At 48.7% G+C, this 12,964-nt stretch overlaps 1 protein-coding gene across 2 annotated transcripts in view; it reads left to right on the top strand.

Annotated features, from left to right (window-relative positions):
- Positions 1–12,964, top strand: part of DNAAF5 (dynein axonemal assembly factor 5) — a 59,881-nt gene that overhangs the window by 4,452 nt on the left and 42,465 nt on the right. For both annotated transcript variants that reach the window (XM_024241246.2, XM_063725850.1), the window contains exons 3-4: positions 9,910–10,034; positions 10,468–10,586. In XM_024241246.2, coding sequence (XP_024097014.1) covers positions 9,910–10,034; positions 10,468–10,586 — 244 coding nt within the window. The remainder of the gene's footprint in view (positions 1–9,909; positions 10,035–10,467; positions 10,587–12,964) is intronic.

The following is a 12,964-nucleotide window of genomic DNA, read 5'->3' on the forward strand; positions in this document are numbered from 1 at the left end:
TCCAGGTGTGACACAGCACCTGCTCAGGACACCCCTGCTTTGCCTCCATGGCCAGGCTTCATTCTCGGGCTCTCTCCCTCCAGCAACAGTGTGGCTGCGTAGGGGCTGCGCGCAGAGACACAGGGGGACCATTTCCCACCAGGAGCCTTTGTTCACCCTCTTGGTCTCATCAGGCCAGCGGAAGTTGAGTCAGCATGTACGCTGGCCGGCCCCTCTTGGAGCTGGCGTGGGTTCAGCACCAGGCAGCAGAGGGCCCCGAGCACATGAGGCTCTGCCCAGCAGGGAGAAAGTGGGCAGAGTGTGGGGTCCGTGCCCGTGCTGCCCGGCACTTGCAGCAGGCACTTCTGGCACTGACTAAATACTTGGGCTGCGGAGGGCAGTTCAGGGGGCCAGGCAAGAACAGAGCCCAGCAAGAAGTGCAGGCAGCCGGCGGGTTTTTCTCTCCCACCTTCCTTAAGCCTGAGGCAGAGCATGGCCCACAAGGAAAGTGGTGTCTGTGTCATGGGCCAAGTCTTATTCCTCAAAACAGTGTGATGACTCTGTGTGGAGAGCTCTGTGTGAATACTGAAGCTCCATAGCTGATAGCTGTCGGTGTAAGCCTACTGTCACTGTCTAAAAATACCGTCACTGTCTAAAAATACCGTCACTGTCCAAAAATACCGTCACTGTATCGATAGCTGTCTGTAAATACTGGAACTCTGTGGATCACTCTCTGTAAATACTGGAACTCTATAGCTAGCTGTAAACGGTGTAACTCGGTATAACTATACCGTAACTCTAAAAATACCATAACTATGTGTCGATAGCTGCCTATAAATGCTATAACTGTATTGGTAGCTGTGCATAAACAGCCTACTCTGTATCAATAGCTGTCCGTTAGAAAGCTGACATCACATTGTTGATCTAAGGCAAGCTTGTCCAACCTGTGGCCCGTGGGCCACATGCGGCCCGGGACGGCTTTGAATGCTGCCCAACACCAATTCATAAACTTTCTTAAAATGTTACAAGATTTTTTTTGTGATTTTTTTTTTCTTTTAGCTCGTCAGCTATCATTAGTGTTAGTGTTATTTTATGTGTGGCCCAAGATAATTCTTCTTCCAGCATGGCCCATTTCTTCCCAGTGGGGTTTGCGTCCTATTAGCAGAGACCCTGCACAGCCCTTCACGTGAGTTTCGTGTGGAGTTACGGTGCTGCTGCTTTTACTCTGATCAGCCCTGCGACCCCGTCCTGGAGCTCACTGTGGGCTCCTTGCAGACACCTCCACCCCCTCAACAACCCAGGGACTGGTGCCCTGGGACCCCATCCTCTCTGCACAGAAGGTCCTGACTGCCTTCTGACTCGTAGGAAACCTTCCAGCAGCCTGCTAGACTCGGCTTAAATCATTGAACTTCACTGGAAGGGCCCAGAAATAACTTCGTCTCCCCCTCACAAGGCTCAGAGGCCTCAGAGCTCACTCAGGTAGCACAGCCAGGTGAGCCTCAGAGCAAGATCAGGACATGGGTGGTCTAGCCGCCCTGTAGCCTTAGGCCCCGGGATGGTGTCTGAAGTTGTGGAAAGGGGGTGTCCCAGTGCAGCAGGGCCTAATGCATCTCCCCATGCTCACATGACTGCAGCTCCGAGCCCAGGACACTGACCACACCCAGAACCCCGGCGAGGCAGGCAGGACGGATGTATGGCCGTGCCATTGTGAAGCAGGCCCTGAACAAACTGCCCTGTGCCGCCCTCAGGTGGGTGGCTCATGGACTTCGTCCTGCAGGGGTGCCCTGGTTGTCGCCAGGCCTGCAGTCGGCAGCTGCTCAGCTTTGCTGCAGTTTTCCTGCTCGATGTGTGCCGCTGGTGAGGCCTGTTCTTGTTAAGAGGGACCTTCCGGGAACAAGAGGCTGGGGATACATGGACAGCTTTTCAGAGATGAGTGTTTGTCAAGTTCCTGCCAAGTACTTGTTTGCCATTTGTATGCCTTCTTTTGAGAAATGTCTATTCAGATCTGTCCATTTTTAAATCGGGTTATTAGATTTTTTTCTATTGAGTTTGAGCTCCTTATGGATTCTGGTTGTCAGTCCCCTGTCAAATGGGTATTTGTGCAGCTGTTTGCTCCCATCCTATGGGTCGTCTCCTCACTGTTGATTGTTTTATTTGCTGTGCAGAAGCTTTTTAACTTGATGTGATCCCATTTGCCCAGGCCATGTCCCAGAGAGTTTCCCCAATGTTTTCTCTTAGTGGTTTCATAGTTTGAGGTCTTAGCTTGAGGTCTTTAATCCATTTTGATTTGATTTTTGTACATGGCAAGAGATAGGGGTCCAGTTTCATTTTTCTGCATATGGAGATCCAGTTTTCCCAGCACCATTTATTGAAGAAACTGTCCTTTCCCCAAGGTATGTCCTTGGCAGCTTTGTCAAAATAAGTTCACTGTAAATGTATGGATTTAATTTCTGAGTTCTCTATTCTGTTCCATTGGTCTGTGTGTCTGTTTTTATGCCAGTGCCAAGCTGTTCTGGTTGCTGTAGCTCTGTAGTATAAATTTTTTATGCCAGTGCCATGCTGTTCTGGTCACTGTAGCTCTGTAATATAAATTTTTTATGCCAGTGCCATACTGTTTTGATTACTGTAGCTCTGTAGTATAAATTGAAGTCAGGTAATGTGATCCCTCCAGTTTTTTGTTTGTTTTTGTCTTGTTTTGTTTTTTGCTCAGGATGGCTTTGGCTATTCAGCGTCTTGAGGTTCCATATAAATTTTAGGATTATTTTTTCTATTTCTGTGAAGAATGTCATTGGTATTTTGATAGGGATTGCATTGAGTCTGTAAATTGCTTTGAGTAGTATGGACATTTTAACAATATTGATTCTTCCAGTCCATGGAGTATGTTACCATTTTTTGTGTGTGTCCTCTTCAGTTTTCTCACATCAGTGGTTTACAGTTTTCTTTCTTTTTTTTGAGACAGAGTCTCGCTCTGTCATCCAGGGTGGAGTGCAGTGGCGCGATCTCCACTCACTGCAAGCTCCGCCTCCCAGATTCACGCCATTCTCCTTCCTCAGCCTCCCGAGTAGCTGGGACTACAGGCGCCTGCCGCCACACCTGGCTAATTTTTTGTGTTTTTAGTAGAGACAGTTTCACCATGTTAGCCAGGATGGTCTCGATCTCCTGACCTCGTGATCCGCCCGCCTCAGCCTCCCAAAGTGCTGGGATTACAGGCATGAGCCACTGCGCCTGGCCTTATAGTTTTCATTGTAGAGATCTTTCACTTCTTTGGTTAATTCCTAGGTATCTTATTTTGTTTGTAGCTATTGTAAATGGAATTACTTTCTTGATTTCTTTTTCAGATTTGTTCACTGCTGGCATGTAGAAATGCTACTGGGGCTTTTTTGGTGATTTTGTATCCTGCAGCTTTACTGAATTTGTTTATCTGTTCTAATAGGTTTTTTGTGGAATCTTTAGGTTTTTCCAAATGGAAGATTATATCATTTGCAAACAAGAATAATTATCTTCCTTTTCAATTTGGATTCCCTTTATTTCTCTTGTCTAATTGTTGTAGCTAGAGTTTCCAGTACTGTGTTGACTAACGGTGGTGAAAGCGAGCATCCTTGTCTTGCTCCAGATTTAGAAGAAAGGCTTTCAATTTTTCCCCATTCAATGTGATACTAGCTGTGAGTCTCGTGTATGGCTTTTAATGTACTGAGGTGTGTTCCTTCTATACCCAGTTTTTTGAAGATTTTTATGATGAAGGGATGTTGAATTTTATCAATACTTTTCAGCATCAATTGAAATAATCACGTAGTTCTTGTCCTTCATTCTGCCGATATGATGTGTCACGTTGATGGATTTGTGTATGTTGAGCCATCCTTGCATTCCTGGAATAAATCTCACTTGGTCATGACAAATGATCTTTCTCATGTGCTGTTGAAATAGTGGAAACTTTGCGTCAGTGTTCATCAGGGATATTGTCCTGTAGTTTTCTTTTTCGATTGCATCTGTCTGGTTCTGGTATCAGGGTAGTACTGGCCTCGTAAATTAAGTTTGGAGGTATTCCTTCCTCTTCTATTTCTTGGAATAGTTTGAGTAGGAGTGACATTAGTTCTTTAAATGTTTGATAACATTTGGCAGTGAAGTATCACGACCCGGGCTTTTCTTTGCTCGGTGGCTTTTCATTGCGGCTTCAATATCATTACTTGTTACTGGTCTGTTCAAGGTTTGGATTTATGATTTAATCTGGGTAGGTTGTATGTGTCTAGGAATTTATCCATTTCTTCTAGGTTTTCCAATTTGTTGGCATATAGTTGCTCACAGTATAGTTGCTCACAGTGTAGTTGCTTACGGTGTAGCTGCTCACAGTGTTGCTCATGGTGTCATTGCTCATATTGTAGTTGCTCATATTGTTGCTCACGGTGTTGTTCTTCATGGTGTAGCTGCTCACAGTGTCGCCACTCATGATATCATTGCTCATGGTGTAGTTCATGGTGTAGCTGCTCACGGTGTAGCTGCTCGTGGTGTCGTTGCTCATATTGCTCATGGTGTTGTTCTTCATGGTGTAGCTGCTCACAATGTCGCTGCTCACTATGTCATTGCTCACAGTGTAGTTCACAGTGTAGCTGCTCACTGTCATTGCTCACAGTGTCGTTGCTCATATTGTAGTTGCTCATATTGTTGCTCATGGTTTTCTTCATGGTGTAGCTGCTCAGAGTGTCACAGCTCACCATGTCATTGCTCACGGTGTAGTTGCTCACAGTCTCTAATGATGCTTTGAATTTCTGTGGTATCAGTTGTTTGTAATGTCCTCTTTGATCTCTGATTTTATTTATTTGGGTCTTCTCTTTTTCTTAGTCTGGTTAAAGATGTGTTGATTTTGCTTGTCCAAAAATCTAACTGTTCATTTTGTTGGTCTTTTGTATTTTTTTTATTTCAATTTCATTTATTTCTGCTCTTATTTCTTGTCTTCTACTAACTTTGGGTTTGGTTTGCTCTTGCTTTCCTAGTTCTTTGCGATGCAGTGTTAGGTTGCTGTTTGAAGTTATCTGCTCTTTGGATGTAGGTGCTAATTGCTATACACTTTCCTCTTAGTGCTGCTTTTGCTGTTTTTGCGTATTGTGCTTCCATTTTCATTTAAGAATTTTTAAAATTCCCTTCTTAATTTCTTCATTGACCCACTGGTCATTCAGGAGCATATTATTTAATTTCCATGTATTTGTATAGTTTCCAAAGTTCTTGTTATTAATTTCTAGTTTCACATTTTAAGGCTTGTTTCGTGGCCTAACATATGGTCTGTCCTTGAGAATGATCCGTGTGCTGAGGAGAAGAATGTGTATTCTGTAGCTGTTGGATGTAATGTTCTGTAAATACCTGTGAGGTCCATTAGGTCTATAGAGCAGATGAAGTCTGATGTTTCTTTGTTGATTTTCTCTCTGGATGATTTGTCCAATACTGGAAGTGAGGCATTGAAGCCTCTAGCTGTTACTGTGTTGGAGTTTGTCTCTCTCTTTAGCTCTAGTAATATTTGGTTTATATATCTGGATACTCCAGTGTTGGGTGCATATATATTTAAAGTTGTTAGATCCTCTTGCTGAGTTGACTCCTTTATCATTATATGATGATCTTTGTCTCTTAATATAGTTTTTGTCTTGAAATCTGTTTTGTCTAAGTATAGCTATTCCTGTTCTTTTTTGCTTTCCATTTGTATGGAATATCTTTTTTTGCATCCCTTTATTTTCAGCCTACGTGTGCCTTTTTGGTGACATGTATTTCCTGTAGGCAACAGATAGCTGGGTCCTGTTTTTCTTTACCCATTCAGCTGCTCTGTCTTTTGAATGGAGAGTTTACTCTGCTTACGTTCAATGTTGTTATTGATAAGTAAGGACTTACTCCTGCCGTTTTGTTGTTTTCTGGTTGTTTCGTGGTCTGCTCCTCCTTCCTTCTTGCCTTATTGTCTTCCTTTTTATGAAGATGATTTTCTCTGGTGGTATGTTTTAATTTCTTTTTGTGTGTGTGTGTATCTGTTGTAGCATTTTTCATTTGAAGTTACCATGAGGCTTGCAAATAACATAACCCATTATTTTAAACTGATGACAGCTGAACACTGATTGCAAAAACAAGCAAGCCAAGAAAAAAATGAATAAAAACTCTATACCTTAATTTTATCCCCTCTGCTTTTTAACTTTTTGTTGTTTTTACTTATATCTTTGTCTTGAAAAGTTATTGTAGTTATTTTTATTTTTATTCATTTATTTATTTTTATTATTTTATTTTTGAGATGGAGTCTCGCTCTGTCACCCAGGCTGGAGTGTAATGGCACCGTCTCAGCTCACTGCAACCTCCACCTCCCAGGTTCAAGCGATTCTCCTGCCTCAGCCTCCCGAGTAGCTGGGACTACAGGCACCCACCACCACACCCAGCTAATTTTTGTATTTTTAGTAGAGACAAGGTTTCACCATGTTGGCCAGGCTTGTCTCGAACTCCTGAGCTCAGGTGATCCACCCACCTCGGCCTCCCAAAGTGCTGGGATTACAGGAGTGAGCCACTGCGCCCAGCCAGTTAGTTATTTTTCATAGGTTCATCTTTTAGTCTTTCTAGTCAAGATGTGAGTAGTTTACACATCACAGTTACAGTGTTACAACATTCTGTTTTTCTGTGTGCTTACTGTTACCACTGAGTTTTATCCTTTTAGATGATTTCTTATTGCTCCTCAGCATCCTTATTTTTCAGATTGAAGAACCCTCTTTAACATTTCTTGTAGGACAGGTCTGATGTTGATGAAATTCCTCAGTTTTTGTTTGCCTGGGAAAGTCTGTCTCCTTCATGTTTGAAGGATTTTTCACTGGATATACTAGGGTAAAAGTTTACTTTCCTTCAGCACTTTAAATATGCCAAGCCACTGTCTCCTGGCTGGTGAGGTCTCCTCTGAGAAGTCGTTGCCAGGCGTACTGGAGATGTGTTGTATGTGATTTGTTGTTTTTTCTCTTGCTGCTTTTAGAACCCTTTCTTCATCTTTGATCTTTGGGAGTTTGATTGTTAAATGTCTTGAGGTAGTTTTATTGGGTTAAATCTGGTTGGTGTTCTGTAGCCTTCTTGTACTTGAGTGCTGGTATCTCTTTCTAGGTTTGGAAAATTCTTTGATATTATCCCTTTGAGTAAACTTTCTATCCCAATTCCTCTCTCTCTACCTGCTTTTGAAGGCCAGGAACTCTTAGATTTGCCCCTTTGAGGCTATTTTCCAGATCCTGTACATGTGCTTCATTCTTTCTATTCTTTTTTCTTTTGTCTTCTCTGTGTATTTTCTTTTGTCTTCTCTGGGCTATTTTCAAATAGCCCGTCTTCAAGCTGCTCACTAATTCTTTCTTCCACATAGTCAGTTCTGCTGTTGAGAGGCTCCGATGCATTCTTCAGTATGCTAATTGCATTTTTCTATGCCAGAATTTCTGCTTGATGCTTTTTAATTATTTCAGTCTTTGTTAATTTCTCTGATAGGATTCTGAATTCTTTCTCCATGTTATCTTGGATTTTGCTGGGCTTCCTCAAACAGCTATTTTGAGTTTTCTGTCTGAAAGGTCACCTATCCCTGTCACCCCGGGATTGGTCACCATTGCCTTACTTAGTTCACTTGGTGAGGTCATGTTTTCCTGGATGCTCCTGATGCTTGTGGCTGTTGGTCTATCTCGCTAGGTATTTACTGTCATCTTTGCAGTCTGGGCTTGTTTGTACCCATCCGTGTTGGGAAGGCTTTTAATCCATTTATTTTACTTTTTAGAAAAAAAAATTGAAAAACTTCCTGCTTTTTTAAACTCTTACATGGCAGTTTGGTGTTCAGTGCTGTTTTTGAACTAAAAGAAAAGGGATAATTCGTCTCATGCTAATTGGAATTTGCAGGTTTCTTATGATACTAAGTAGAGACTGATAGAAAAGGTGGCAGTCCGTGAGACTCAGGAGCAGCCCCAAATCCCGGCCCTGTAGCCGTCCTTGCTATGAGGTAAGATGTTTGAAGCTCCTTTCTGCAAAAGAAGCTTATCTGTGGGTTCTGACGGGCAGGTGGCCATCCTGGGCAGGGCCTCACAGAGACCCTGGCACACATGCAGGAGGTCAGGGAGGAGAAAGCAGCGAGGCCAAACCCAGCGAGTTCAGACTGCTCCCTGGCTGCTGGCCTGGGGCAGAGTGTGCTCAGGCCTTGCCATGTGGCCCTGGAAGCCTGCCCGTCTCCCGGAGAGGGCCCCATCACTGTACACCTGTTTGGGCTCGGGGCTGGCTGCAGTCTGGCTTGTCTCAGCGACGCCCTCTGCCCCATCACTGTACACCTGTTTGGGCTCGGGGCTGGCTGCAGTCTGGCTTGTCTCAGCCACGCCCTCTGCACAACAGGCTTTCCAGCATCTCAGCACATGGCACTGGCTGAGCTTGGAGTTTGCCACTCACCTGGATTAGCGTCGTGGCAGGTGCGGCCGTGACTGGTGCCTGTTGACTGCATTAAACCCTGGGGTGTCTCTGCTAGAGACCCGCCGGCTCCATGTGTGAAGACGACAGCGACAGCTTGTTCTGTGGGGACTCTCTAGCCAGGTGGTGGAGTGGCCGTGGAGCTGATTTGGGTTTCTCTTAGTTGTTATCTGGGTACTTGTATTTGTGATTGCTAGTAAGGCCCTGTGTCAGTTAATAACCCTGGCAAACGCACCACACGTTCCTGTGTCCCCTTGCACGCTTCCCTGCTGCTCGCACGCCGCGAGTCGCCTGTGCACACCGCACGGGCAGCGGGAGTCAGGCACAACGGGCCTCTCCTTGTGTGAACTTGCCCACCCCTCATGGGACCTTAGTGATGAGCCCTGTCGGTCATTCTTTCCCATCTTCCAGGTGGGAATGAACTTTGGAGCAGTCAGGCCAGGGCCCAGGTCCCAGGCCGGCAGGGGCAGATCCTAGGTGCATCTGCTTGGCTCTGGGCCTTGTTGGAGCCGGGGTGGAGCAGCCCCTCCTCTGAGTCCCAGCGAGTGACCACACCATGGGCACAGCTGCCGCTCGGGTCCCCTGCACCTACGACTGGCAGTGAGCGCTATTGCTAATGGTGCATGGCTGGGCAGAGACGCTTCATCCAAAGTGTCAGGAGGGATGAGGCTCCTGCTCCCCACAGCCCAGCCAGGGACTGATGGCACCACGGAGTCGACCCCTGGCTTCACAGGGGACAGCTCTGTAGCTCGTTCACACCCCAGAGCTCCCAGGATCAGTCTGCGGCTGGCTTCAGCCACACCGCTTCCTCACCCGGCTTTTTCCTGGCCGTTCCCACTTCCCTTTAAGGAGTGTTGGTGCTGGTCCCCATCTCAGGCATTGCCCTTTGGGAGCTTGGCTAGGGCACCTGGTGTGTGTTAAGCTGGTTTCTTCCGCCCACATAGGCAAGGTAGGCAGAGGCCCTTGTGCTCCCTCTTCAGACACCCAGCAGCAGAACCGGGGACCCTACTGGTTTCCTCCAGAGTCCCTGGGCTCTAGGACCAGACGCCTTTGAGGTATGGCCACGGTGCGCCACACTTGCTGTAGCCACAGCTCACCAAGCACCCAGGGTGAGACAGGTCCAGCTGGCCAGGAGGTTTTCATGCAGAAGACTTTGAACACGCGGCACGGCTCAGGCAGCAGGTGGGAGCCTGCTCTCGCCAATAGGACCAGGCCGGGGCACGGGGGACGTGTGCGTGAGCCTGCAGAACAGCAGCATTCCTCTCCGGCCCAGCCAGGGGGGCCTGGCAGAGCTGGCTGGGACCCAGGCTTGGTGGCGCTCAGGACCCTGGCCCCACGCCTCTGCCTTGGGGATGGCATCCAGGTGGTGGTGGGTGGCCCAGGACCTGGCCGTGCCTCTGCCTCAGGCAGCGTCCATATGGCAGCACTCAGAGCCGCACCATGGCGTCCACCCCGGCATCCCCGTTGCCTACATGAATCCTTATCCCTTCCTCTCATGCGCAGGTCCGGCGGGCGGTGGCCTCCGTGGTTGGCGGCTGGCTGCTGCATCTGCGTGACCGTTACTCCTTCTTCCACAAGCTCATCCCTCTGCTGCTCAGTAGCCTCAACGACGAGGTGCCCGAGGTCAGGTACGTGGGCAGGCGGCCACGGGACTTGTCTTCCTAAACGGTCATGTATAGCAGTGGTGGTTTCTCTTCGCTCAGAATCTGTCACAGAAACCTGCTGGTGTCCCTTCGTCCCTGTGCTCCGAGAGGATGTGCCGTACAGAAGGCCTCTAGTTTTGTAAACGTCATTCCCATCTTTTTAACGTTTGACTGAGTACATGGACAGAGATCAGATGGCCCCCATTGTGTACTGTCAATAGAGTGCTCACAAGATGAAGTGGAATTTCTGGTCCACCTTTTCTGGGGTTGGGGAGCTTCCCGCTCTCACGCGATGGGGTCTTTGGGCAACCCGTGTCCTGGCGCAGCCCCGCGGCCTCCTGGGTGTCCCTGGGAACTTGCAGGGCCCTCCCCTGCGTGCCCTGCCCTGAGCCGCTGTTGTCTGTCTTTTGTGCCGCAGGCAGCTGGCTGCCAGCCTCTGGGAGGATGTTGGCCTGCAGTGGCAGAAGGAGAATGAGGAGGACCTGAAGGACAAGCTGGACTTTGCCCCTCCCACCCCACCCCATTACCCTCCACATGGTGAGTGACCGCGGCAGAGGGGAGCGCCAGGAGGCGTGCCCTTGCTGGGTGGGAAAGGGGCTTCTGAGCCTGAAGGAAGCTTCAGCTCTTGCAGTTCTGAGCCCAGGCGGCTGTGTCGGAAAGGTGCAGGCGTCTCCCCACTGGGCTGGGACTCCTGCATCCCGGGCACCTGGGACCTCCCTGCATCCTGGGCAGAGCACGTCTCTCCTCAGCATCTGGGGAGCCCCCATGCGCCTCGCAGTGACCTCTCCCCTCCTCTGGCCAGCTTTATTTTAAAAAGGCCATGAGCTTCTGAAAGTGTCCAGCGCACTGATAGACGGCGTCCACCCCCCTCCCTTGGCTGTGCACACAAAGGTGCATTGGACTCTGGGTTCCTGGGCAGCTCTGCTGGTGGTTGGGGGACGTTGGAAACAGTAGGATGAGGGGCTCATCATTTCACCAAGACAGAGCTCAGCACGAGGGCTACAGATGAGGTGAGGTCTTCATGGTTCCACATGATTTCCAACCAGGGAACAGGGTCCCCTGCTGCGTGGCCTCCGCGCCCTTCCCACATTTGCTCCCTGGCCATGTTGCGGGCACCCATGTGTGTCTCTCCGCAGAGCCCAGCAGGTCTGGCTGAGTCTGAGTGGAGGCTCCCAGGTCCGGCCCCAACACATTTGCTCTGCCACGCTGCTGGCCACCTCGGGCTTCGTCTGTTTAGAAACCCCCCTCCTCTCGCTGGGCTGAGTGTCTTGCACTTGTGCGCGGTCAGGTGCTTTCATCACTGGAGTCTATCTGCGGGGCATCTTCTTAAAAGTGAATAATAGATACGCACTGACGAGGACAAAAAGTAGGTGAAGTGTAGCCCAAATCAGATGCCCAGCTCAAATCAGATGCCCAGCCCAAATAAGATGCCCAGCCCAAATCACATGCCCAGCCCAAATCACATGCCCAGCCCAAATCAGATGCCCAGCCCAAATCATTCAGATGCACAGCCCAAATCAGATGCCCAGCCCAAATGAGATGCACAGCCCGAATCACATGCCCAGCCCAAATGAGATGCCCAGCCCGAATCACATGCCCAGCCCAAATCATTCAGATGCACAGCCCAAATCAGATGCCCAGCCCAAATTAGATGCCCAGCCCGAATCAGATGCCCAGCCCAAATGTGATGCCCAGCCCGAATCAGATGCCCAGCCCAAATCACATGCCCAGCCCAAATCACATGCCCAGCCCGAGTCAGATGCCCTGAGAGATTTGCAGCCTCAACTTACTTCCCATGTCACCTCCCTGGCGTAGTTCAGGCACTGAAGTAGCCCGGGGTCAGGTCTTGGAGGGAAATGTGGTCTGTCAAATACAGCATTAAAGCAGCTTCTTGGCCGGGCACAGTAACTCACGCCTGTATCCCAACTACTTGGGGGGCCAGGGTGGGAGGATCACCTGAGCCCAGGAGTTGGAGACCAACCTGGGCAACACAGCAAGACTCCGACTCTACAAATATTTTAACAAAAACAAAACAAATTAGCTGGGCGTGGTGGTGCACGCCTGTATCCCAGCTGCTCCAGAGGCTGAGGTGGGAGGATCGCTTGGGTCCAGGAAGTTGAGGCTGTGGTGAGCTATGACCACACCCCTGCACTCCAGCCTGGGTGACAGAGCGAGACCCTGTTTAAAAAAAAAAAAAAAACAGTTTCTCATGTCTGGTATTGATGTTTGGTGCCCTGTTAAATCCACACCTACAGAGCTGTGGCTCCTCCCGAGCCTGCGAATCACAGAGTTGCTTTTCCTCCCAGTCGGCATTCTCCACCTAGCAGTCCCACCCCACGCTGCACAGTTGCTGTACAGGGAAAGCACACGTGTTTGGAAAAGGCACAGAAATTAGTTGCAAGCAAGGTTTGTTCTGTTGGAGTGAAGCCAGTGAGAACGCTCGATCTTTTTTTTTTTTTTTTTTTTTTGAGGCAGAGTTTCACTCTTGTTGCCCAGGCTGGAGTGCAATGACTCAGTCTCGGCTCACTGCAACCTCCAACCCCCAGGTTCAAGCGATTCTCCTGCCTCAGCCTCCCAAGTAGCTGGGATTACAGGCACGCACCACCACACCCAGCTAATTTTGTATTTTTAATAGAGGCGGGGTTTCACCATGTTGGCCAGGGTGGTCTCGAACTCCAGACCTCAGGTGATCCGCCCGCCTCAGCCTCCCAAAGTGCTGGTATTACAGAGGTGAGCCACCACGTCTGGACCACTCAATCTGTTTTAAAATGTGGAACTTAGACACGAGGCCGCTTACGAACTCACTGTTGAACTCACACTCTGTCTCTGCACCAGTGATGGGAGTGGAATCCCACACGTGCTGTGGTTCTCTGTCAGTGCCTCTCCCTCCAGCCGCCTGGGGTGGGCTTCTGCGC

Source organism: Pongo abelii, chromosome 6 (assembly GCF_028885655.2).
Source record: "Pongo abelii isolate AG06213 chromosome 6, NHGRI_mPonAbe1-v2.0_pri, whole genome shotgun sequence".
NCBI classification, from domain to species: domain Eukaryota; kingdom Metazoa; phylum Chordata; class Mammalia; order Primates; family Hominidae; genus Pongo; species Pongo abelii.